General features: G+C 63.4%; 1 protein-coding gene across 1 annotated transcript; it reads right to left on the bottom strand.

Annotated features, from left to right (window-relative positions):
* Positions 1-171: 171 nt before the first annotated feature.
* DLGAP3 (DLG associated protein 3) lies at positions 172-25,760 on the bottom strand. The gene is made up of 12 exons (XM_051637962.1): positions 25,731-25,760; positions 10,789-10,872; positions 7,288-8,368; positions 6,162-6,367; positions 5,666-5,780; positions 5,309-5,543; positions 4,509-4,849; positions 4,337-4,422; positions 3,221-3,645; positions 2,854-2,945; positions 2,543-2,686; positions 172-2,167 (listed from the first exon to the last, which is right to left on the bottom strand). The coding sequence occupies exons 3-12, from the start codon at positions 8,308-8,310 to the stop codon at positions 1,949-1,951; spliced, it is 2,886 nt and encodes a 961-aa protein (XP_051493922.1). The 5' UTR covers positions 8,311-8,368; positions 10,789-10,872; positions 25,731-25,760; the 3' UTR covers positions 172-1,948.
* Between the last annotated feature and the right edge of the window lie 363 nt (positions 25,761-26,123).

The following is a 26,123-nucleotide window of genomic DNA, read 5'->3' on the forward strand; positions in this document are numbered from 1 at the left end:
CACCCCTCACCCAACCCAAGGACCCCCCTCACCCACCCCATGGACACCCCTCAGTCACCCCGTGGACACCCTCACCCAACCCAAGGACCCCCTCGCCCACCCCATGGACACCCCTCCCCTCCATGGACACCCCTCTGCACCCCACAGACTCGAAGGGGCAGCAGACGGGGGAAAGGCGAGCCCGGTGCCAGCCGTGTCCCCGCAGGGAGGTGGCAGCTGGCCCGGAGTAACCAAAGTCATCTTTATTAATTGCAGCGGTTCGTTACAATAAAAAGGGAGCCACGTGTCACGGTCACTGCACGGCGCTGGCCGGGGCAGGGGCTGGGGGGGCCCTTCCCAGGCACATCCCTAAATCCGGGGTGCAGAGGGGGAGTGGGGTCGGAAAGGGCTTTGGGTGGCTGAGCAGGCGCTGCTGACCCAGAGGTGTTTAGCACCGACAGACCCCCTGAAGCGAGGGACCCCCAGCGAGGCCCTGGAGTCCCCTGCTACATGGGGGGGCACAAGCTGGGCCCCCCCAGCTGCCTCCGATCCTGCTGCCCTGCCCGAGGGCCCCGGGCGAGGTTTGGCCCCAGATTTCGGGAGCTGCCCGACACCCGCTGGCCCTGCCTGGGGGGTGGCTGGTGATGGCTGCTGGCGTGGGGCTGGGGTGGGGCCTCCCCCCTTCTGCCACCAAAAGGGACAGGATGCTTGGAGAGGTACTGGGAAATGGGACAGGGACGGGGCAGATGCAGCCTCCTGCCCCACCACAGTGCCCTGCCCTGGAGGGATCTTTGGGGCTCCCCCACCCTTGCTCCTGCTCTGTGTGGGGTGATGGGGGAGCTGGGAGAAGCAGCATCCTGGGGTGTCCCATACCCACAGGACACAGGGAGCTCGGGGAGAAGGGGTGACCCCAGGGTGATCTCTAGCAGGCCCCCGCTCTTGGGGCAGCTGCTGGCCATGTCCACACTCATGTCCCACCCCACGGCACCGAGCTCAGCCCAGGAAAGAGCCACCACCAGAGGAGCCAGCAGCTGTGGGCAGGTCTCCCCACCACAACCACCCTGCTCACACACCAGGGGAGCAGATCCCACCAGTGCCAAGGCACGAGGGGACTGTGTCCCCCATCCCTGGCTAGTGCCCTGCTGCAGGAGGGCTCCCAGACTCCAGGGTGGCAGGAGGGAAGGATGGAGGGATGGAAGGACAGACTGACGGGGAAGGGGGGCTGAGGGGAGAAGCGCGTTGCGATGCTCCGTGCGAGGGAAGCGGGGCGGCTCGCCGGGACCTGGGGGTGCTGCTGCTGCTCTGGTCCATCCCACCGACCAGAACGTGGTGCTGGTCACGAGTGGGTTCTGGTTTATTCCTCAGGTTACATTTATATATGTATAGAGGGGAAGGAGCCCTGGGGCCCCCATGGCACCAGAGCAGGAGGCAGGCGGGGCAGCCCCTTGTCCCTGCCATGTCCCAAAGCCTCGTGCCAGCAGGGCCAGGGAGCAGGGCTGGGGGGGTCTCTGGCCAGGCGGGGGGCTTGGGGGGCCTGTCCCCACCAGGAGCTGGGGGATTGCACTGAGTACAGAGAGGCAGGGGGCCTGCCTGCAGCCCCCTCCCCTCCACCTGGTGGGGCCAGGGGCTGAGGGTCACCTCTCTTTTGGCTGGGATGTGGACTGGGGAGGGTGTGCAGAAGGACTTGGGGAGTGGGAAGAGGACAGAGAGTTGGGACACGGCCCCAGGAAAGGAGGGAAGGAGAGCCCCGGACCCCAGGAGAGGCTGGCAGGGGCATGCGGGGCGGGGTGCAAGGGGACGGGGCAGAACCAGGCTGGTGTTCACCCGCCGCCTGATCCATAAAAGGTCTAAGATAGAAAAGAGAGAAGCTGTGAGTGGGGCCAAGAGGTGCCCCAGGGTGTCCCCGCGGCCCCATCACAGTGAGCTACGACCGCGCCGTCCAGTCCGGGTAGAAAAGCGGAGGCTGCGGTCACAGCCGGGTCTGCGCCTCGGGGATGTAGATCTCGATGCTGTCGGCGCTCTCGGTGGCCGAGCTCTGGCGGAAGGAGGCGGCTCGTTTGGCCGCCAAGAGCCGCTTGCGGGCCTCCTGCCGCTGCCGGTCCACCGAGTCCAGGGAGCGCTCCTTCACCGGGTGCACCTTGGAGCGCGGCGGCTTCTTTGGTATCGGGGGAGGCACCTTCTTCTCCTCCTGCGCAGACAAGGGGGGCTTCAGGGTGGGCACGGGGGAATGGCACAGCTGCCGCGGGTGCCAAAGCCACCGTGAGATGGCCCCGCAGACCCCTCCTTGCGAGGCGGGGCTGCGTGTCCCTTTGTCACTCCGCGAAGGTGCCTGTGGCACTTCGCCCCTGCCTGTGCCCAGACCCTGCCTGGTGAGCTGGCTGCAGGACCACAGCGGGAAACAGCCCCTTCTCTAGCCTCATTATCCCCAGATCTCTGCTTTTTTGCTAAAAGCATTCACCAGCCACAGCCCAGCAGGGGCGGTTTAGGTGCAGATGTGCTTGGGGAGGAGGAGGGAGGGAAAGGTGACAGGGGACAAGTGCCAGCGGCACAGCACTGCCCCTACCTTGGGCTCCATGATCTTCCACCCGCTGGCCTTCAGCTCCTGGAGCTCCGCAAACTTCATGCTGACGTCCTCAATGGAGAGCTGCAGGAGGTCCCAAAAGCCAGCCAGGTCTTGGAAGGTGGGCACGGGGAATGCGTTGGGATCCTGCAGGGACAGAGGAACAGTGTCCACCCACATGACATGGCCCTGCTGGCCATGCTCTCTGTCTGCCTGTCCCTCGTGGTGTTACAAAGTCCCTTTTCCACCGGCTAATGGTACAAGACTCCCTGCCCACCACGGCTGACCCCGTGGCACCACTGCCCAGCACTCACCATGTTCTGCTGGCAGAGGCGGTAAAACTGCTGCACCTTCTGGGACATGAGGAGCTGGGCACTGCCCACAGCACTCCGGATCTTCTCCAGGACTGGTGGGTAGAGAGCAGAGGGTCAGTACTTCTGTGGGGCAGAGACCTCCCCTCGGGAGGAGCAAGACACCCCAGGCAGTTCAGACTCCTCCAACCCGTGCAGGATCTCCTCCCTCATCCAGACCCCACTAGTCCCAGAGGGTTTCGCCATGTTTCTTGCCCCCACCCAACCACTTTAGCCTTGGCAGGGGAGATGCTCCAAGGTGGGAGCACTGCAGAACTGAGTCCCACGGCAGCCCCTGTCCCTCCCAACCCCACAAATCCCCCCGACTCACTCTCCTCTGGCAGGTCATAGTCCTCAGCCTCCCTCTCCATCTGCTGGCACCAGCCCTCCATCTTCTCCACCTCTGCTTGCAGCAGTTTGATGAACCATTCCCCATCACGGTGGCAGGGGGAGGCACGGCCGGAGTCGGGGAGGCTGCGGGAGCCCCGCTCCATCCAGGCATCCCTCCGGGGCACCTCCACCGTGTCATACTGCAGCTGGTAATCCTCCCGGTACGCCCACTGTCCCTGCGTGTGCACTGTCTTGTACACAGCGTACTGCCGGCCGGACTCGGGCTCGGAGGAGTGCCGCTGGAAGGGGCGCCCGAACTGCAGGGCTTTGTCCTCGGTTGCCACGGCCAGGCCAGCAAATCCCTCCAGCTCCAGGTCTGCCTGCACACCCGCCGTCACGCTGTTGGAGCGCTTGAAGCGTGCCCGCCTGGGGAGAGCGAGAGCACGTGGGGACCTTTGTGGCCAGAGAGGACAACCCCACTGCCATGTCCCCACACCAGGTACCATCGCAGGCAGGATGGGGCTGGGGACAACTGTCTGGACACACCAGGGCATTTGGGGCAGTGGGGACAGCCCTGAGTATCTGCAACCCACCACTCCCTTGTTCCCTCTGCTCTTAGCCTGTTTCCATGGCTACCAGCGCTGGACCGAGGATGGAGAGGAGCGTGCACCAGGGCTGCGTGGGCATGTTGTCGGAGCTCCTGGCACACGGTGCTCCCACCCCGGCCAAAATGTCATGTTTAGCTGCAGAAAAGCCCAAAGGTTTCGTCTGTGCCTGGGCCAGGCTCAAAGCCCAGGGCTGAGCCCCAGCAGAGGAGACTCAAGCATATGGTGGAAGCAGGGGAGCCCCTTCCTCGGGCAGCTCCTTCCCTGGGCAACTCCTTCCCTGGGAAGCCCCCTCCCCGGGCAGTCGGTTTGCAGCAGAGAGGTGCAAGGGCAAAGGGAAGGCCAGATCCTGCCCCCAGTGGGGATACCCAGCCTGGACTGAGGATGGTGCTGAGCCCTGGGGCTTTCAGCCAGATGAGAGAGGAAAAAGACACTGCAGAGCAGCTCAGGGAGCCCCAGGAGGACCCAAGCCCCAGGTGCACCGATCATGGCAGTTCCCAGCCCAGCGGTACCTTTTGTCCTCCTCCACCTGCACGCCTATGGAGTGGAACTCCCTCTGGCTCCGGCTCTCTGTATCCGAGTCCGAGATGGCCTCAACCTGCCGGGGGGCAGAGGGAGAGCGCTGGCAGGTGGCCCCAAGGCAATGCATGGCGGCTCAGCATCGCCCCTGCCCCTGAAGCCCACCTGGACGCCGATGGAGGGACGCCACTTCCGCTGCCGAGCCAAGCTCCTCAGCTCTTCCCGGCCAGGAATGGCCTTGATGATGAGGGTGGAGGGCTTGGGAGCGGCGCGGGGCTGGACTGGAGGCAGCTCCAGGGCCACAGCCGACACCTTGGAGCTCTCCAGGCTCTCGGCAGAGTTGCAACGGGCCGCGGCGTCTTTGGACCATGCAGGGCTGCGGGTGACCTCGCTGGGCAGGTAGGTCTCGTGGGTGGACTCGGTGCTGCTCTGCGCCGTGACAGAGATGAGGGGTTTGGCTTTGGTTCCTGGAGGGATGGGAGGTGGAGCTTTTCTGTAACTGAAGGCTGTTGTGGGAGAGGCGCAGGATGAAAAGGCGCGTGAAAACACAGACACTTGCTCATATCCCGCCACGAATGGGGGCCCCAGGGGAACATGGGTTTACATCTTGGCTGCCTGAGACCAGGGCTGGAGCTCAGAGGGGCTCTTTGGCCAGTTCATCCCCAGAAAGGCACTGAAAACCACCCCACACCCATGCTGGCCAGACTGCTGCAGCCCCCAGCAAGGGGCAGAGATGAGGAAATAAAGCAGGAGAAAGAAGAGGGAACTGCAGATGAGTGCTGGGGGCACAGAGCTTTCCTCTGCCCAGGGCTGAGTCATGAGCAGGATGCTCACACCCCGAGTCAGGGGCTGCACGGGGCTGGGGCCAGGAGCAGGGGCAGCCCTTGGTGGGTGCCCAGGCAAGCAGGAGGGGAGACACAGGGGTCCCTCACACAGCCGAGCTCCCACCACCCCCCAGGACTCACAGGTGCTGGGCTTCAGGATGCTGCTGGTGATGGGCGGCCCGGCAGGGGCCGACATGGAGAAGAGGGAGAGGCAGTCATCGTCCTGGGAGCAGCCCGCCTGGATGGCCCGCAGGTAGCTGTGGCTCCGCATGCGGAAGCAGCCGGGCAGGTCCAGAGCTTCCACAGCCTGCGACTCCACCTCGCCAAACACCGACTCGCAGACGGCCTCAAACTGGTGGTTGAGCTCGTCGTTGATCTGGGGAGAGCAGCGGGTGAGGTTGGGGTGGGACGAGCTGAGGCTGGGGCCGAACAGGGCAGGGGATGCTCAGAGGAGCATCTGTCAGCCCCTGTGCCCCACAGTGTGACACAGGACCCTACCTGGCCGGTGGTGAAGGAGCGCCCGTAGCCCTGTCCCCGGGGGAGCATTCGCGGTGGCGTGCAGCAGCTGGGACAGTTACAGATATATGAATCAGAATAGTGCCTACTTGCAAACCTAATGAGAGACAGTGGGAATAGAAGGGATTGCACCAACAGCAACACATTCCAGCAGAGCATTCGGAAACGCAGCCGCAGCGATGCTCGCCCCAGCCCCCACTGCTATCCCCACTCCTAGCTTCCCCAAAATGCTGTCCTGAGGGTACAAACCTGCCCCCCTGTGGGGCTGGGGACAAGGAGCCAGCCTATCACCTGCCCGGAGTGGGATCCCCTTTTGCATGTGCATCAACCTTTCCTCAGAGCGGCAGCAGCAGATCCCACCCCAAAGCCCAGCACAGCTGTGTCCCCCAGCACCCACCAAGGCAGCCCCAGCCCATGGCCCCACAGCCCCAGTGCCACCAGCAGTGCTGAGACAGGGCCAGGAGGTGACAGCCCTTACTTGGTCCTGGCCTGGTCGGCGCTGGAGGAGCGGCGGTAGCTGTCTCGCCGCGTGGCTGCCCTGGGCAATATTTTGGCGCTGGCGTCTGAGTCGGCGCTGTCCTCGTCGCCCATGGCCTTGATGTAGCTGCCGCTGCGCATCCGCCGGCAGGGGATCTCCCCGTCCTTGCCCACCGCTGGGTATCCACTCCACTCATCCTGCGGCACCTGGGCCGGGAGGAAGCAAGTGTGGATGGTCAGGTTCCCACAGCCAAGCCCCGTGCCCAGCATGTGGCACACGCCAGGCTGAGCCCGGCACAACCCATAACCCGCTGTGTGTGTGCTGGCATGGCTCCCTGCCCTCCTCTCAGCACCCCAGGGCTGTCAGGACAGACCCTGGGGGCTCTGGCCCCCCTGGAACAGCCCCCAAATCCAGAAGAGCTGACCCCTCCCAACAGCCACAGCTCCCCACGTTTTCCCAAAACACAGAGCAGTGCAGCTGCCCCCACCTCGCAGCCCCCCCGGCAGGCACGGCTGGGCCAAATCCCACCCATGCCAGTGCGGCCGCCCTGCTGACGTAGCGGCCACTGGTCCCACCACACGCTGCTGACGCTGGTACCACGGGGTCCATACCAGGCTGTGGTGGTAGGACGGTGTCCCCCAGTCCCCACAGGGAGGGTAGTGGGGCTGCTACTCTGCCCCAGTGCCTCCACTGCTGGGGGAGAGGGGGCTCAGCCATCCCCCCCATGCCCAGCTAGCACAGCATTGCTGCTCCCTGTCTCCTTCCCCCAGGAAAGGGAAACAAGAGTTAATTAGATTTTAATTGGAAGGGGGGTGACCTAGAAGGGAGCCCAGTGACGAGGCAGGCAGTGGCACCCAGCCAGGCACAAGAGGGATAAAAGCCATGAGAAGGGAGTGGGCACAGAGCCACTGGCAGTGCCGAGCCAACAGAGCTGGTCTGACCCCAAAGCCAGCAGGCACAGGGCAGATCGGGCTCTGGACAGTGGGGACCAGCACAGGACCCTGGGGATGGGGAGCAGGTGCTGCGGACATGGAGCAGAGCTGGAGCATCCCCACACCACTGCCAGGAAGGAGGGTCCCAGCCCCAGCTCGCCCCATGGCATCGCTGGCCCTGCCCAGCCCCTCACCTGCAGGTACTGGTACGCTCGGTCTTTGGCCTTTGCTTCCTGAAGCATCAAGGTCTTCTCGGTGCCGCCGGCACTGGGGTAGGCTTCCCGGGCCTGGCTGACAGTCATGGTGTGCCAGGCGCTCCTCTTGAGCGTCTGGCCATCCAGAGACATGGACATGCCAGCACAGGCCAGGCATTTTCCTTCCCCGCCGCTCTTTAGACTCTTCAAGGTCAAGTCTCTGAAGGCACTTTCGGGAGCGTCCACACAGTACTGGGTGGCCTGGTCGGCAGCATGCCGGCCAGACACCATGTAGCTGCTGTCGCTGTCCAGGTTGTCGTCGGAGCTCCACCAGCCCATCATCTTGGACCGGTGCCGGGAGTCCACCTTGCGGTCCTTGCTCTTGCTGCGCTTGCCGTGGCGGGACTGGTGGTGGTGGTGGTGGTGGTGATGGTGGTGGTGGTGGTGGTAGCCGTCCCCGCGGCCGTCCATCTTGGCGCCGTTATAGTCCCGCTTGGCCGGCGCCTCCAGGGAGTGGGACTTGGCGAAGAGCTTCTGGACGGAGTGGACGAGGTGTCGGATGCGGCTGGGGCTCTCGCTGCGGGGCTCGGCGCCGCCGGCCCGCGGGTACTGCAGCGTGTGGAAGCCGTCGTGGTGCAGCGGCAGCTGCTTCTCGAACTGGTCCAGCAGCGTGGGGGGCAGGCGGTTGATCTTGCTGGCGGGGTGGGCGGTCGCCATGCATTCGTCACAGGAGTCGTAGGGCTGCTGCACGTGGTGCATCCTCGGGAAGGTGCTGCTGACGCTGGCGGAGGGAGGCTCGCTCAGGGACCCCCCCGGGCACTCGCCCGCTGCACCCAGGCTCCGCGCCGGGCAGTAGGGTTGCTCCAGGGAACAGGGCTCGCTGGGGCTGAGCAGGTACGGCGGCCTGGCCTCGGGGCCGTGCTGGGTGAGGCTGGCAGGATGCTGGCAGTTCTCTGGGATGCAGCGGCAGTGGTGGCCAGAGGAGGGCTGTGCCTGGCTATGCTCCCCATGGTAGCCTTTCATAGTGTCAGCACCCGCCCCGTAGCCTCGGCATCCTGCAGGGTTGTCCCTGCGGGCTCACCTGTGGGGACAGGCACAACACGGCGTCACCTTCCCCTCTGCGCCCCACCACCAGCAAAACATTGGGGTTGTCCTGTGGGAATTGAGTGAGCGGGTTGGGAAGCTCCCAGGGTAGGATCTGGCCCTGGCTGAGGCCCTGTGAAGCCAGGCTGGGCTGCCAGATTTCTGGCACCCTGCAGGTTGAGGGGGCACAGAGCCAGGGTTGAGTACCTGGGGTCAGCCCTGGCTGGGCTGCACCGAGGGGGCAGAGCCAAGGGGGGCAAGAAGGAGAAGGTGCCACCAGCAGGGATGCCAGCAGTGATGCAGGCAGCCTGCAGACGGCGAGGGAGGACACGCTGCCATCATCAGAAACTTGTTTTCTTCTCCAACACCAAATATTATGAAGTGTTTCTCTGTGAGGAAAACGGTTCTGGCTGAGCTTTTCATCCGTTGTGATTCACAAAGCCACTAATGAGCTGCTGCAGGGCACAGGGCAGCCATGCTCTGATGGCTCCATCCAGCCTGCCCTCCCTGCATGGCCCTGGCCACCACAACCATGGATGGAGACCCACCACCTGCCCCCCCGGTGACCCCCATAGCCCCACTGAACCCCTCTGGATGGAGAGCCAGGAGCAGTGATGGTCACGCAGCGCGTGGGGCATCCCCGTGCAGAAGCAGGAGGATGGGCAGCATCCAGCTGGGCTGAGCCCTGGGGTGCTGGAGCAGTGGGGCTGCAGGCACAGAGGTTCGTCTTCCTTACAGTCCCTCAAACTCTCTGCCTTTGGTATGACTGTAAATGAGGAAATTACTTATTCTCCAGTGTAGCTCAGCTAATTAACAGGCATCATTAACGCTCTTGTTACCACAGTCAGGCAGGGTGCTGTGGGCAGCCTGCCTGCAAGACCAGCTGCAGGGAAAAGTGGCCGGAGGACAGTCCCCAGGGCACTCGGGGACTATCAGACGTGGGGATTTGGGAGAAGGGAACGAGGGACCCCGGGAGGGCCGGGGATGTGCCGGGACGGTGAGCGAGCTCCCCGCGAGGGGCTGGAAGCTCCCGAGGGGCGCGGGGCAGGCGCGGAGCGGCAGCGCCCGGGGAACGCGTCTGCCCTCAGCGGCCTTCCCAGCCCGCCTCGCAATCGCGCTCCTGCTCTGACGAGGCTCCCTAGATGCTGCATCTTATCCGAAGGATGCTGCAGCCTGGCACAAAGAGAAATGCCTCTCCCCTCCCCAGAGAGCTGCTACAGGGAGCGGGCACAGCAGCGTGGGAGGGGGCTGCCCCTGCACGGCATGGGGACAGACAGACAGACAGACAGACAGACTCCCAGCCCCGGCTCTGCCTGCGCGGGATGAGCGATCAGCTCCCGCCTGGGGAGGGAAGCTCTCAGCTGATCCAAATATTGCCGCTGCGGCGGGAAGAAGGAATCAAAACAGCTGAGCAGCCCGTCACCACCAGCCCGGCGGGCTTTGTGCTCAGCAGCACAAACTAAACAAAGTCGGGCCACGCCGGGGAGGCAGCATCGCAGGCGGTGCCGGAGCAGGGGTCATGGCAAAGGATGGGGACACACCACGAAGGATGCTACATCCCAGCCAGTACCAGCTCTCCAAGCGCTCCAGAGCGTAGCTCGTGGGCCATCAGGTGTGGCCAAGAGCTGGAGCAGTGTCCCACCAAATGCAGTATGTGCCACAGAGCCCTCAGGAAGGAGAACTGTGCCACCAAACCACGGACTCAAAACCGGGGAGAAAACTCAGCCAGGCTGAATTTTGTGCCATTTAACACCAGGGTAATTACCACCAGTGGGAACCTACCGCCCACACAATTATGTGCTAGGATAAACTGGAAGAGCATAATTACCATTACAAATAACTCACTGCTTGCCTTTATTGCATCCAAAGCCTGGAGAAACTGCCCCCAGCAATTCCCTCATCACCACCTTCCCCCCAGCATCTGCTCCCACCACGTCTCTCCCTGCCACAACGGTCAGCACAGGGAGGAGAGGGGTCCAGAGCTCCTCAGCACGGCAAACCACGCCGAAATTCAGCCCCTCACTTAATTTCCCATAGGAGCACTTGGCAGAGGCAGTTCTGCTTCTCAGCAGTTGCCCAGCAAGATCCCTGCTTCAGTGGCAGCACAGTGCCAAGGCCTACAGCTCTAAGGACCCGGGGCAGCCTCAGCAGGATCCTGAACCCCCTGGGACTCCCATGGCAAGCAGGGTCCCCTCCAGCTCTGGGAGCACTGGCGGGAAGGTGACGGGACTGCCAAAGCCCACTGCAACGTCTGGGTCTTTTAAAATAAACTTTTTAACTGCCTGATGTAGGGCAAGGCTGTTTTCTCCAAGATTTCCAGTTCAAGTCCCAAGAGCTGGGCTTGATGGGAGGTCCGGGCCCCCCATCCTTCCCACGCAGCCCCAGTGGGTCTCTGTGAGGCCCGTTGGTGGCACTTACCGCCCGGCTCTCAGGGGGATGCTGTCCTCATGGCCCCGGCCGGTGGCGGCTCCTCGGTGCAGGGTCCCCTGGGGGCAGCAGGCTCTGGGGGAGGGAAATACAAGGGGGATGAAGCTCAGGGAGGAAGAGCAAGGATGTTCCTCCCCAAAACCAGCCTGACCCCACTCCCTCTGTATTTTTTAGCAGCCCAGCCTTCTCTCCTGCCCCAGGACCTCCCTGTGGGCAGCTCTGCCTGCACCAGTAGCGACAGGGATGGCTCCACACAGCCACGAGCACGTGTTTTGCCCAGCTTAGCCCCAAAAACCGTCCCCAGCCCCATCCTCTTATGCAATTCCCTGCCAGCGGGCACTGGAGCCAGCCCAGCAGCCACCTCGCCCTTGACTTTGATTTGCTCCGGATCCGGCCACATGCTCCACAAAAGCCTCCTCGCGCCACCCTGCCTTTCCAGCACGAGCAAAGGGGTTTTTATTTCCCAGCCGCAGGCCCGGCAGCGAGCTCGGCCCGTTCTGCTTTGCACATCAGAGCAAGGTTCTGCCAGCACGGGTCCTGCTGGGGATCTTTATGGCTGGGGATGAAAGCAAGAGAGAACAAACACCCAGCGTGAGTGCCCGGCGCCACGCGCAAGCTGGAGCCTGGGAAAAAAAAATGAAATAAAGTGGCCTTCCCACTTAGGAGCTGAGCAAATTTGATCTTCAGTCATTGGAAGAAAATAAATATGGAATACTGCCATAATCTATTTACTTTTAATCTATTTACTTTTTCCCAACTCGTTGTAAGCGAGAAGGATTGTAGAAAGCAAACATTTTATTATATTACTAATTGCTCTGTTATTTTATTAGGCTGTATTAGTAAAATTTACTCAGTCTGAAAAAAAAAAAAAGAAAGGGGGGGTGCTTAGACAGAGGTTGCCTAATTTAGTACGTAATTCTGCATCGAGTCATTATTTTCTTAGAAGTTGGATTAGCTGAAAGCAGGTCACCAGTGGTTCATGAGTTGTGTCAGGCAGGGAAGAGAGTGTCATTAGGGAGAGGTTCGTCACCCTGGTAGGTAAGGGATGGGAAGGGGAAGGAGAAAGGGAAGGGAAAGGGAAAGGAAAGGCAAAGGAGATGGAAAGGGAAGAGGAAAGGGGAGGGGAAGGGCAGTGAGCAGCGTGCCAAGATGACAATTAACATGCTCGATGCAATCAGGAAATCAAAGCCAATTACTGTTAGCAAAAGAAAACCAAGGGGGCAGCAGGCAGGTGCTGCCTGGGGAGGGGCAGGAACCGACCAGGCACTGCTGCAAATGAAGGATGAGGCAAGATTTTTAAGGAGTCATGAAGGACAAATACCAGCTGAAGAATTGCAAATGTGAGCAGAGCGAGAAGTGTTTACCCAGGGCGCTGAGAGGGGCCAGCAGGATCGTGCTGCCTGGCACAGCCAGCTGGCACCCCCATGGAGCTGGGCTGGGGTCCCTGACACCCCAGTGCAGCCAGGCTGGGTGTCCCTGGCACACCAATGGGCTGGGGTCCCTGGCACCCCAATGGAGCCAGGCTGGGGTCCCTGGCACCCCAATGCTGGGATGCCCAGCCCTGCCCCACCATGTTCCTCCTCACCAAATCTGGGCTCTTCCCATACACCAAACCCTGGGTGCCCCAGGGCTCACACCCAGCACTGCTGCCCCGCTCCAGCAAAGGATGGGCCCTTCAATGGGAGGGGAAGGTTATTAAGCACATGATTAATTTTGGCCCCAGCCCCAGCTGCCTGACAGCTCCTTCTCCAGGGCTGGGGAGAGCGAGCGCGAGAGGTGCTGCTGCTGCTGATGCAGCGGTTGGTGGGATGAAAAATCCTGCAATGCAGCACTGCTTCTTAATGAGCCATTTGTCTTTGAGTCTTCTTGACTCATTACCATGCCAGGAGAGGGATGGGAGTTGCCCCAAGTCCCCATCTGAGTAATTATTCCTGGAGCAGAACGAGGAAATACGGCCTCGACGCGCCCCAGCTGCCAGGGATGCCGGCACAGCCGCCGGCACCGGGACTCCCCACAATGCAGGTGCCTCCGACTGCCACCACCGTGGGGGGAGTGGGACTCCCCACCCTGCACAGCCCACGCAGCCCAGCACAGCCCACCCTGACACCCTGTTCCCCAGCGCCGATTTCCCTGGGACAAGATCCACGCTCCTGTGCCGGGGAGTGTGAGTGAGCCAGTGGAGGAGGGAGCCTGGTGCTCTATCCCTGCAGAGCCCAAACCTGGATCCTGGTGGAAGAGCCACTTCCTCTAAAGCCCTGCACAAGTGGGGAGTGGCGGGAGTCGGCAGCCAGAGCCTGCCAAGGAGTTGGCTGAGGAGGGAAGAGGAGGCACAGGGCCAGGGTTGTGCCAGCATCCCTGTGTGGGCGCAGGGGGAGGCAGGGCTGGGCTGCCCCAGGCACAGCAATCTCCAGCCCCCAGGGATGTTCATCCTGCCCACTGGAACCAGGACACAGCACACTGGGAGCCAACTGCCAGAGGTGGAACCCCACGGCCAGTGCACGGTCAGGAGACCACCTTGGAAGGACCCTCAGGCCAGGCAGGGTCCCAGAGACCCCGTCCACGCCAGCTGGCACAGGGTTCACGGGCGCTGCACCGCACGGATGAGCACCCATCACAGGTTATGCCCTCGCACAGCTTCCCTCCCACGGATGCACTCGACATCTGCCCACGCTGCCTGGGGCCAGTAGCAGCTGGCACACTCCCCAGTGCCCCTCCAGCACTTGGTGGGACAGGGGGACATGCAGGGGACCCCAGGGAATGTGGCAGGACTGAAAGCTGATGTGAGACCAACATGCCAAATGTTCCCCTGCAGCAAAGGGAAGAGAAGAGCAGGGGGATCGCCCCATGCCATGGTCACCCTGGGGACTCTGACAATGTTCTCACAGGCCAACTGGATCCAGTGCCCAGGAGAGTCCCAGGCAGACAGTGGACTCCAGGAATTAGACCTACCCTCACTGGAGGACTCTTTCCAGGCATCTGGGAGCTACAGCAGCCCCCTGGAACTGCTGGCTGTGCCAGCTGGCAGCCAAGCCCACTCACCCCCAGGCTGAGTGATTTCACCCTCCTTGGCTGGACGGGCTGTGCTGAAAAAGCCACTTATCCCCCTGGCCACAAGGTGTAATGACTTAAACCAGGGATCACTCCAAAGCTGCTTTGGGGCCACACGGCATTAGCACCGAGCGTGGCAGCAGTGCTGATCTCTGGCTGTTCCCCAGCACACAGGCACCCTCTGCTCCCACCTCAAATAACACTCATCCCAACCGGTTCCCTTCACACCACCATCCTGTCCCACAGCCCTGCCTGCAGTGTTTCCAGCAAGCAGGACCTGGGAATGGCAAGGAAACAGAGCCCTTGGTCCCTGCACCAGCAGGGATACTTCAGGCCACCAGGCCCCATTCCCAGGCTGCATCCCAGCCCTGACGGGGCTGGCACAGCCCAGATCACCCGTGGGGGACCTGAACTGCTGCTTTAATGGATGGGCTTAATTTGCAAAGCTGATGAAAACCTAAATATTTAAATACATAATTCTGCACAATGCTCTTAGCACAGGCCTGGTGTGGGGACAGAGGGAGGGAGGGTACCCAGCTGGTGAGCCAGTGGCACGGTGAGGATGTGGGGACACTCTGGTGGGATCACGTTGGTCACCCAGGCACTGGCATCCCCATCACACACAGCGTGGGGATGGCACATGTCATAGCATTTCCCCATGGCAGGCAGAGCAGGCAGGGGGGGGTGCCATGGGGTGCTCTGCCACAGGCACTGGGGTCCCACTCCACCACCAGCCTCCAAAGCATCCCACAGGGAGACATGGGAAAAGGGGAGCATGGTCTGAGCTGGGGAGCTGAAAAGGGTGGTGGGACAAGTCCCCACGGAGATTACACCACCAATATTCCTGCTACAACAGCTTAGAGATAAAAGAGATTTACAGATTTACCAGCAATACAAATTTAATATTTAATTTTAGCTGCAGGGGAGGAGCAGGGGCTCGGTCCTGGGGGCAGGCAGAGGTGTGTGAGTGGGGGTGTGGGGGCAATGCCTCCAGTGAAGCATTCCCAGCTCTTGGGGGGAAAAGTAATGCCAGGGCTGTCACCTGGAGCCAGGGGGCCAGGCAGCCCCGTGCTGCTGGGACTGGGCACTCTCTGTCCCAACCTGCCCCTAATCCTGCCAGCCACTTGCTGGCTGCCAACTGCACAGCACAGCCTCTGCTGCCACATGGGAGCTCCTGTGGGATCATCCCCAGATGAACCACAAGCACAGCCCCAACACCAGGGATGTCCTGGGGGTCTCAGAAGGGGCCCACACACTGCCCATGGGCCAACCTGGAGCTGGCACTTGGCTACTGCCTGCTTTGCCATGCCCTCCCTTGGCCCAATGAGGACATCCCCAACAAGGTTTTCCCTGGACCAGACTGTTGCCAGCCAGAGTAGGGACTGTGCCAGGGAATGGGCCTGGGGTGTGGCAGGAAGGGATGCCAGAGCCAAGCATCCTCTGGGATGGGGTGGAGAAGCCCCCAAAAGGGCCCTGGCCACCCCCAAAAGGCCCCAGCAGGAGCAGGAATTGGGCAGCAAGAGCCCCCCACTGCTGGCTGGCCCCAAGCCCCAGTCTGGGGGTCCCCATGGTGCCACCAAGCTGGGTGCCCATCCTGCCTCATCACAGCTGGGGGTGCAGTGCTGGCGCGGGTGCCGGCACAGGGCGGGCTGGGGGAGGAAGGTGGAAGATGAATGAGGAGTCAGGAGGCTAATGGCATTGTCTGGAAAGTAGGTCGTGTGCTGAGCAAAAAGATATTTATATCAAAGCTTGTTCCCCCGCAGAAGCTCCCAAGCCAGGCACAGGCAGCACCACGAGCCCATGGCCACGGCCCCAGCCCCCCACGACCCCACAGGACCCCAGCCCCGTGCCTGGCTCTGCCACCCCAGGTACCTGCACCCAGGGCTGCCCCACTCGTGGGGTGGCAGTGCCAGAGGTGCTGTTATCCTGACACAGCAGAGGCTGTGCCAGCTCTGTGCCTTCTGCTGACCTGGCTGCAGGTGCCGAATGGCCCTGGGTTGTTTTTATTTTACTTTGCCAAGGTGCAACATTCCCGTGGACACTCCCCATATGGGCACAGGCAGCCTGTGCCAGGACAGTCCTGCCCAGTCCCGTGCCAGCTGTAGCACCACGGCCCCTCTCCCTGCACCAGACCTGGTGCCAACCCCTGCCACGCTCCTCGCAGCCTGCATCACCCCTGTCCTGAGCTTCAGCCAAGCCTCAGTCTTACTGCAAACCTCAGCCATCCCCTTTCCTGGCTGCGGGGACACCTGTGCTCCTCTCTCATGCTTCCAGACTTCCCAATAAAGCCAAGAAATTGCCCCAGCAAGCCCAGAGGGAGCTGGTACCTGCCAAGAGGTTTCCCCTCACCTGCCGCGCTGCCCCAACAGCTGCAGACACGACCCAGCCAGCAGCCACCAAGCTCTGCTCTCCTGTCCCCATCCCTGTCCCATCTCCATCCCATGCCTGGGCAGCCTTGGATCGGGCACAGGAGCAGGCTCATTTCCCATAATAGCTGTGTCGGCTGAATTTACAGCCTGGCTCTGGGTTATTAATAATAATGGCCTCGCTCTTAAGTAGGGCTTTTCATCTGCCTCAGAGCCCTTTCCAGAGGACGTCTGTGGCATTATCACCATTTCATTCTCGTTTCAGCGGGCAGGAGGGGGATGGAGAAGGGACGGCCATGCCCCGTGCCAGGCAGCCGAGCCGGGATGTGCAGCATGTGGCCCCGTGGGAAACCCCGCCAGGAAAGCCCCGGGAAGGGCGGCGGGAGGCAGCAGCCGCCGCGCGGGGGCTGGTGCCGGCCGCGGTGATTTACACGGGCGGTGAGCCCGGGCCCCGCCGCGCCGATAAATCCACCTCAGGCAGCAATAAAACCAGCGTCACCGCACCGGTGATCCACAGCGCTGACAAACCGCCGGGCCGGGCGCTGCCGCCGCCTCTCGCCCGCCCGTGCCCATCAATCCCAGCCCCGCGCACGGGAAGGCTCCGGGATGGGGAAATCGCCCACCTCGACGGAGCCACGGCCTGAGGTTTGGGTGCCACGGGGCACCCATGGGCGGTACCAGCAAGGGAGAGCCTGGGGACAGCCATGGGGTGCAGGATCCGCAGTAGCCACATGGGCGCAGGGACACCCCCAACCCGCCCCCAAAGTCCCCCCCCATGCCCACCTGCCCCGAGCAGCACCGGCTCCCCCCGCCCGCGGGTCTCCAGCAGCAGATCTATTTCCCTGCAAAAGCGCTTTGATCTGAAGTTATTTTTTGTTTACTAGCAACAAGGCATTGTAAATACATCTTTGCTGATAATTATAGAGTCTGGGCGCACACCTTAATCTCCATAAAATATCAGATGCTACAATTTGCCTGATTTAATGAGATTGGAGGCTGATAAGCCGCTGAGGTAAGCCGTAAACTTCGGGCGGGGGGGGGGGGGAAGGAGGGAAATGATTGCAAATGTGCTAAAACGCCTTCGTCCTCCTCCTCCTCCTGCTGCTGCTGCTGCCACGTGCCCGGCCCCGGCGCGTGTGCCCGGCCCCGCAGCCCCCTGCCCAGCCCGGGCTGCACCGCGGCGGCTTCACGCAGGGATGGGCATTTAGGGCAAACGGAGCTTTTTATACCATTTACCTTATTAAAACTCCAAGAGCTGAGAGCAGCACTGAGGCCGCCCTGAGCCGCCCGCGGGGCTGTGGCTGGGGGCTCTGCCTCGGCACGCTGAGCACCCCGTGGCCCCCGTGCTGTGCCGGGGAGGGTGGGCACTGAGACACCCGTCTGGGCAGAGCTGCCTGGATGAGGTGCTGGCAGGTCCCTGGGCACGTGTGCCTGGCCGTGTGACAGCAGAGGTGTGAGGACAGGGTCCCCGTGGGGGTGGGGGCACGGCTGCCAGGGGAGGTGAGCAGGCTGGAGCACACACTGTGCAGGGATGCACGTGTGTCCAGGCGTGTCCGTGTGTGCAGTCCTGCCTGGCACCACCACCCACAGCAAGGACAAGCCAGGGCTGGGGGTCTGTGCCGAAGGGGGCCTGGCCTGCAGGGAGCTGCACAACCATCACCTCCCACCTGCCCATGCACAGCCATGGCCTTGCCACAACCCTCCCCACACACAGGGGTCTGCGGGTTGCTGGTGGGGGTCCCCTCCTGCAGCAACCGGGGGGCCCTGCCTGGGAAGCAGGAGGCTCCTGCCGGTACCCAGCACCACCGTTTCCACAGCAACCTTCAAGGCCTACAGCTGCCTCCTGCTAACAAACCCATGCTGGTGGCATTCCTGGGGGACACTGAGCCCCGTCCCCCTGCCCATCACCCTGGCCTCATGCCACACCACCCTCTGCCCCCACCTGCCAGCCCCCAGCCCATCTCTCCCAGCTGGTACATGGGCTCACCCATGCCCAACCCCTCCACACTGAGACCCCCAAACGACGCAGACCCCTTGGACCAAGCAGGATGGGCACCCCCAAACCATCCCTGCTCCTGCCCAGACGGGCACAAGGAGCCAGCAGTGACCTACAAATGTCAGGCTGATGGGTTAATTAATTTCCCTCTTCCTCGGGCTGTTATCAGATGGAATAAGACGTCACCTGAGACTGTTAATTGGGCTAATTATTCCAGTTTCAGATTTTAAATAATTAGTTACTGTTGTCTCCAGCTTTACTTCCACAATTTTATTAAAAGGTCAGGTGGTTCCTGGCTCCTGAAACGCACAAGATGCAGCCAAGGGGCTGTGCTGGGTGCCCTAGTGGACCAAACCCCCCTGCCGGCTGGGGACCCTGGGGACAGCGTGGTCCCTGCTGGGAACCCACACTAGAGCTTTCAGGAGAGGGGCATCCTCTTCCTCGATGGCAACAGAAACAGAATGGGGAAAGGGAGGCAGAAGCTGAGGGTGAAGGATGGAGGAGCCCTCCCTGTCCCCTTCCTCCCTCCCCACAACAAATCAGTGACACTAGCTCCCAGCAAAGCTTCTCCTGGACCCAGCCCCTCACCATCTGGTCAAGACACAGCTCACAGCAAACCCCTCACAGTGCCCAGGTTCCCCCAGGTCCCCAGATCCCCCTTTTTCCAGGTTAGACTTCCCAGGGGGAAAATCTCAGCTCAGCATTTTCAGCAAAGGTGATTCTCCTGAGGGGTCTCCTGGCTGCACGGAGACACACACCAGGAGCAAAGGCAGAAGGGCAGCACCTGCCCTGCAAAGGGCCGTGGTGGCCAAAGCCATACCGGGTGTCCATGGGGTCCCCTGGGACCACCCTCCAGCGCATAGACAGAGGCAGGGACCTACCTGGGAAGCACATGAGGAGCAGAGGGACAGGCAGAGCCAGCTCGGCTCCCAGCCTCAGCCTCCCAGAGAACGCCATGCTCACTCACAGCTTCAGCAGCCGCTATTAATAGCTATCAGTAGCCTCCTCGGGAGCCATTTGCATATTTGATTGCAACTCCGAGGCGGGGCAGGGCCCTTCAATCAGCCGCTCCTGCAGGCTCATTTGCATGGTTTGACATCTTGTGCTGGGAGCGCTGACACCGGCACAGTGGCTGGGGACACGGCTGGCGGGGGCTGCTGGAGGTGGGCACAGTGTCACCTCGGCCACCCTGAGCCCACCGGGAGCACCAGGCAGAGCCGACAGCACCTCTTCAGCCTGTCCCAAACCCAGCAGGGTGTGGAGGAGCTACGGTGGCCCGTGTCCCCAGATGGCCCGTGTCCCCGGGTGGCCGGCTCCACCCTGCCCCGCTCTCCAGCCCGACTCGCGGCGCCCGGTGCCGTCCAACCGGCGCGGCGGAGCCACCAGCAGCAGCCGCTGGCGGGCGGGCCGTGCCAGGCCCAGCGGGCAGGGTGTGGGGTGGCAGGCATGGCCACGGAGCAGCCGTCTCTCCCGTCTCTCCCGACAGCCCTGTCTGGAGCTGCCACACATCAAAGCCAGGGGCGGGACGGGACGTCCTCAGGGGAGTGGGGGGAGCCCAAGTCCCACTGCACCCCCCGGGGCGACCGAGGGGCTGGGACATGCTGCCAGTCAACATGTGAATGGCGACCCGTGATCAGCACTGCAGCCAGCACCCACCCACCTGCCACCACCACAGCCACCGTGGCCACCACCACGACCACTGTGGCCACCACCATGGCACCTCTATGGCCACCACTGCAGCCACCATGGCCACAACCACAGTACTGCCATGGCCACCACCACTACACTACTATGGATGCCACCATGGCCACCACTATGGCCACTGTGGCCACCAACGTCTCAGTGGCCACCACTGCCACCACGCCATCTGGCAGCACTCCCTGCAGACAGCCACCCTGCAGCCCCGGGATGTGCCAGGCAGCAGCAGGAGGAGCCAGGCAGCTCCAGGGCCCTGGGCAGACACAGCCAAGGGCTGTGTCCTGGGACACCCTCGCTTCCCCCTGGCTCTTGGCATCACTCAGCAAGAAAAGACAACTCAAGGTGAGGGGTGGGACAGAGCCTGAGGCCAGCAGAGAGCAGGTGAGGAGAGCTCTGCTACTTCCCTCCCTCCTGCCTTAGTTTCCCCTCCAAGAAAACACACTGGAGAATTCAGGTTCATCTAAAGGAGAGGCGAGGTGTTGGGGGAAAACCATGGAGAGGCACAGAGAGACCTGACTGCCACCGTGACTGTGCCAAGAAGGAAACTGATGACAGGCAGGGCTCAAGGCACAGATGTCAGCACCGGCTGTGCTGCGTGCCAGCAGGGGGGGTGTCTGGCAGGCCGGCCCGGGGCTCCCCGGCTCCATCCGTGGGCAAACACCCCCACACGACAGAGGGGACCCCGTCCCTCACACACACGGAGGTGCAGCCCTGCCCCGCTCCCCTGCACCCCACAACGGGCCATGCCTAGGGGACAGTGACCCCGTGCAGAGCTGGGCCAGCAGCAACGGGGTCTCACTTCCCTCACGATGAGCAACTGAGACCGTGTCCCCAGGGCTGAGCACATTGTGTTCTCAGGGGTGAGCTCAGCTCAGCACACAAAGCCCTCAGCCCCAGCAGCCCCAGCCCCAGTACAAGAAGTCCCCAGCCCCAGCACACGAAACCCCCAGCCCAGCAGCCCCAGCCCCAGCACGAGAAGCCCCCAGCCCAGCTCGGGGCTCCAGGGAAGGGACGCAGACACGCCGCTGCCGGGAGCTCCCCATCCCGGCCGGGCGAGCTCCAGGGCTGCGCCGAGGCTCGTCTGGGCCAGGGCTGGCCGGGAGCCATCGCCGCACACCCAGACGAGGAGGCCACTGCCGGGGGGGGCTCGGCCAGGAAAGGGTTAGGGGCGGCTCGGCGGGGGTGCAGGGGGAGCCCCGCTCTGCCCTGCGGACACTCAGCATCCCGCCCCCCCAGAGCATCTCAGCGGCGCTGCCGGGCACAACCCGGGGCTTGCCAGGGAGAGGGGCTTTGCTAGACACAGCCCCCCCAGGCCCGCTCCCCCCCGCCCGGCAGCCCCCGCCCCACTCACCCTGCTGCTAAGCCACGCACTCGCCCAGCTGGGCTCGGCAGGAGCCAGAGAAGGGAAGCGGCGCAGCGGCTGGATTCGCTCTTTTCCTGCCAAATCCCTGCGGGCTGCCCATGCCGCGGCCACCGGCCCGGCCACCGGCGTCCCCGGGGTCACGGCCACCCACGGCAGAGCGGCGGTGGCCACGCTCCCAGCGCCTGGGCCACCACCGGCACCTTCCCGGCAGCGAGAGGCGGTGGCGGAGCCGGGACACACCCCCGGCAAGGGGCTGCCCACCCCCGCGCACAGCTCCGCACCCCCGGCAAGGGGCTGCCCACGCCGGCAGCGTCCGCACGCCCACGCACCGTCCCGCACGCCCCGCCCCGCTGCATCGGGGCGTGGGAATCGACGGACACACGGCCCCGCACACCTGGACAGACACACGGCTGCATCCCCGTGCACCTGGACAGCCCCCCGGCCACACACACCCGGCTGCTCTCGCTCAGCTGCTGCGCTGCGCACCCCGCACCCCCTGCTCCCACCCCGCGCCATTCCCACGCCCCCCGCCCGCGCACCCCTTCCTCTGCCACCCCCCGTGGCCCCCGCGCGCAGCCCTCGCCCCTGCCAGCCCCCCCACACGCACCTCAGCAACCACTGGCACCCACCGTTTGTCATGACATGAAACACCAAGACCATCCCTTGGCTCAGCTGCACCGACGGCACCGACCCAGGGGCTCCAACCACCACTGGGTCTGACGCATCCGGTGTATTCCCAGTAACAACCAGTTCACTAACCCCAAACCCGGGGGTCTGGCATCCACTGTCCCGCCACAGCCCCTCCAGCTCCATGGGGACATAGGGGCTGCCCTGGCCAAGGCCACTGTGCTGAGGATGGGACACTGGCAGGTCCCCCACTGAGGACCATGCTGGGATTTGGTACCTTCAGCTCTCACAGTCCTCTCGCTCCGAAGCAGCACCCCCACACGCCCACGGACAGGCTGTTCTGCTCCGCTCTGCCCACCAAAAAACTTCAGCTAATTCCCAGCCCAAGCAGCTCCCGGCCTCGCCAAGGGAGAGGGCCGGGCAGGCAGCCGGGCTGTCAGCACCGCCTGCCACACCGAGCTGCCGGTTTAAGGCCAAACAGACCCTTGGTGAAACACCGAGCACTGGCAACCACGCCGCAAACATCTGCTCTTCCAATGGCATCATGATTCACAGGCTATTAATTGGGGCTTGGCAGCCTTGGGAAGTGTTTGCATCCCCTGGCTTCACTCGGAGCCACAACTCGCTGCCGGAGGGGTCCGGGTGCCGGGGAAGGAGCCAAACCCAGCAGCACACGGGCTGCAGTGGAGCCGTGCCAGGACGGGCACGTGGGGCACGGTGCCCAGCTCTCACACCAGCTGCCCGGCCCCTCGGGAGGATGCAGAACGAGCCCCAGGAAAACAGCAGCAGCGTTTGGTGCTTGCCAGGAGCAGCCGGCCCCGCTGGCACAGCCCTGCGCGGCAGCCCCAGCGCCCGCCGGCCCCGGCTGCGGTGGGGAGGCCACTTGGCGGGGTCTGCGGGTGCTGGTGATGCTCTCGCAAGCACCCGCCTCCGAACAGCGCTGTGTTAGGTCTCCCCCGCTGAGCTGCTCGCTCCTCGGGGCGCTGGCATCGCCAGCAGCCACGGCATGGAAGGGAACCGCAGAGCAGCACCCTGCTCCGGCAGCAGCAGACAAAGGCTGTGAGAAGCCTCCTCCAACGACAGCCAGGAGAGATCTGAATTCAGAAGCTGATTAGAAACCATGTCATGGCTCCTTCCCGCTCCAGCATTTGGGAGGAGTGAGCTGGGGCGGCAGGGGGGGCGACATGGAAAATCTAATTAGGACTGAGGACAGGTTGTAGAGGCACTGCCACCAGAGCTGCAGGACAGCTGCTCATGGAGGGGGACACCGGGCACCTGCAGCACCCCCGGCCCCACAGAAACGAGGAAAGTACAAATTAATTTCCCTTAATCTGATGGGCACTTGCTCTGCTGCCACACGCTGCCACTGTGGCTGGCACGGAGCAGCCCAGCCTGCCCTTGCCTCGGCTCGTGTGCCCATGGCAGCCGTGCCCCCTCTTTCTCCCCATGGCCCTAGAGTGCTGGGCAGGGCAGGAGAGCAGAAGGGGCTTGATCCTGCCCAGCAGAGGGAAGGTGAGAGTGGGGTGCTGCACTCGGATCTGTCCCCCTCCTTCATCCCAAGGTGGCCCCCCCTGTACTGCCGCTCGCTGAGGGACCGGGCTTGATGGGGCCATCGAGACAGACACAATCCCCAGGCCCCGGGGGCACTTCACCAGCGCAGGCTTCACCCCAAGCTCTTGGAGACAGCAGAGCCCCGAGGCCACAGTGAAGGGCACTACGCGGGGTCAGCAGCACCAGGCAGTGCTCTGCATGTCCCCATCCCCTTGTGCCCTGTGGCACCTGCACCACAGGGATGAACCCCCCACCATGAGGGAGGTGAGCAGCCCCCTCCACGCAGCCCCTCAACGGGATGTCCCCAGGACACATCCAGCCATGTGCCCCTGGCCCCGGCCGCCCCCCGCGGCCCCCGCGGCAGCGCCGCTCCCCGGCTGTCTCAGCTCCCAGCGCCGCGCTCGCCCAGCGATGGCTCCGTGCAGTCCTGCTATTGCTGCCTGCCAACCTAATGAAGCAGGCAGCCAGGATCATGGTGGGGTTTCCACACCCCTGGTGACCTGTCATTCGGTCCCTGCTGGGTTCTGGTCCTCAACAGGCTATTTCGGGAAATCCAATTGGAAGGGCAGAAGGAGCACAAGCCACGTGTTCAGCTCCTGAGCGGGATCCAGGCTCCTCATGTCACTGCTCACATCCAGATTTTAGGTTTGCCTGTGATGGCAGTAAGGGCCAGGAGTCACCTTTGGCTCCCGATCCAAATTTTTGGCTGGGTGGGATCCAGCGTTTAGGATCAGCTTGTTGGAGAAACACAAGCAACTGCAAAACCTGGATCTGGAGCCCCAGCTGCAGCAGCAACATCCAGGCATGAGACCCCAGCATGTAGCCAGATGCTGCCCTCACAGGTGGGCAAGCAAATGGAGACCCCTGTACCAGAGCAGCCACCAGCCCTGGGGCTCCTGTGTGGGTGCTGTGTCCTGCAGGACCTGGCATGGCTCTACCCTGAGCTCACCACGGGGGGGATAAAGGAAAGGTCCCCCCAGGGACCCTCAGCCTGGGCTCCCCACCACTCTCTGCTCCCTTCCCACACCCTGCCTGGGCTGGAGAGGAAGGTTTGGGCATCAAAGACTCAGCACCGACTCATCCAGACTGGATGGGGACACCATGGTTGTGTCACCTCACTCCAGCAGCAGAGATGCCCAGAGCTGGTCCAGGCTCAGTGGGGTAACAACACTGAAGGCAGCCCCAAAACTGTGGCTCCTGCCTGCCCCGCGTTGCCCCCATAGCCAGGAGGGGACCCTCCAGCTCAGGTGCTCCACAGTCACTCTGATGGCTCTTTTTTCCCTCTTGGCCCTGCCGACACTTGAATAATGCTTGGAAAGGGCTGACAAGCCTCCTCCCTGCCTCCTGAGCATGGCTGTGCCCACCTCCCAGTGGCCATCCCCCCACTCCATCCCCAGCAGATGGGGTCCTCAAGGGCTGGGAGCTGTGGGAGGACACTGAGGAGGAGAGGAACCAAGAGAGATGGGAAATGACATCCATTCCCTAAAGGACAATCTGTGCTGCTGGCTGGATCCTGCCCTGATTTACACCAAGGGAGGCCACCTGCTCCCAGCCCAGACTCCCATAGGGGCAGCCAGCACCCAACAGTCTGGCTCTGTGCCCTCCTGCCTGGCCAGGGCAGCCCAGGAACCTGCCTTGGGCAGCGTGGCCCTGCACCTTGTGAGGGAGGTGATGTGAGGGGCTGGGTGTCACGGGATGGAGGTGACAAGCGGTCCCAGGGCCAACTTGCTCTGCAGGTTTGGCACAGGGTGGAGGGATCAGACTGGCTCCTCCAACAAAACCGAACCAAACCACACAGAGGAAGGAAGGAAGGCCCAAGCCCTGTGCAACGGGAGAGCACCGGGATGGCTGGCATTGCCTTCTGGGGGGAGGCTGGAGGAGCTGAGAGGCTCAGCCCCCTCCCCAGCGCCTCATGCACCAGGAGATGGGGGATGCCCGCACCCCTCAGGGCATCCCGCCCGGCGGCGCTGGCCGAGCTGAGCACCGCGGTGCCAGGGAGATGCCCCCAGCCATCTTGTCATCTCCCTCCGACCCCCCAGCACCCTCTGGGCGGCGATGGATGGGCTACACGTCCCGTCCCTGGGGAATCTGTCCCGCACGGCCCCGTCGGGGTGAGCTTCACCCGGCCTTCCGCGCCGGGCACCGCGGATCCCCTGGGATCGGAGCCCAGCAGCTCCAGCCCCCGGGCCGCGACACTGACTGGTCCGGGCAGCCCCGGGGCACCGGCCCCCTCTCCAGCAACCCCCCGACCCCCCGCCTTCCCCGCGTCTCCCGTCACTCTTACCCCGCTCCCGCCGTCTACATCCTCCGGCCGCTGCCGGGCGGGTCCCCGACGGCCCGGCCAGGCTGCTCCCGGCCCGGCTGGTGCCTGAGCGGCGGGTACCGGAGCGGCTGGTACCGGAGCGGCCCGGGCCGGCGCCCCGCGCGTGGGAGCGCGGCGGGCAGCAGCATGCGAGTGGCGGCGGCCCCGCAGTGCAGCGCGGATGGGCGCGGAGCGGCGCGGATCGGTGCGGAGCGGCAGCCAAGACACGGCGGTGGATTTTCCCCGGGAATCAGAGCGGGCGGCGGCGGCGCAAGATGGCTCCGGTGCGGCTCTGCCGCCGCCTCCCGGCACCCCCGGGCCCCCGGCCCCGAGAGAGCCTGGGATGGGGAGCAGCCACCGGCCGGGAACGCAGCG

Source organism: Apus apus, chromosome 21 (assembly GCF_020740795.1).
Source record: "Apus apus isolate bApuApu2 chromosome 21, bApuApu2.pri.cur, whole genome shotgun sequence".
Lineage (NCBI taxonomy): Eukaryota > Metazoa > Chordata > Aves > Apodiformes > Apodidae > Apus > Apus apus.

Coding starts and splice junctions, on each gene's coding strand:
- DLGAP3 (XM_051637962.1), bottom strand. CDS start 8,310: ATGAAAGGCTACCATGGGGAGCATAGCCAGGCACAGCCCTCCTCTGGC. Junction 5,544..5,665: donor GCTCCTTCACCACCGGCCAG/GTAGGGTCCTGT, acceptor TGCTCTCCCCAG/ATCAACGACGAGCTCAACCA. Junction 4,850..5,308: donor CATCCTGAAGCCCAGCACCT/GTGAGTCCTGGG, acceptor CTCCCACAACAG/CCTTCAGTTACAGAAAAGCT.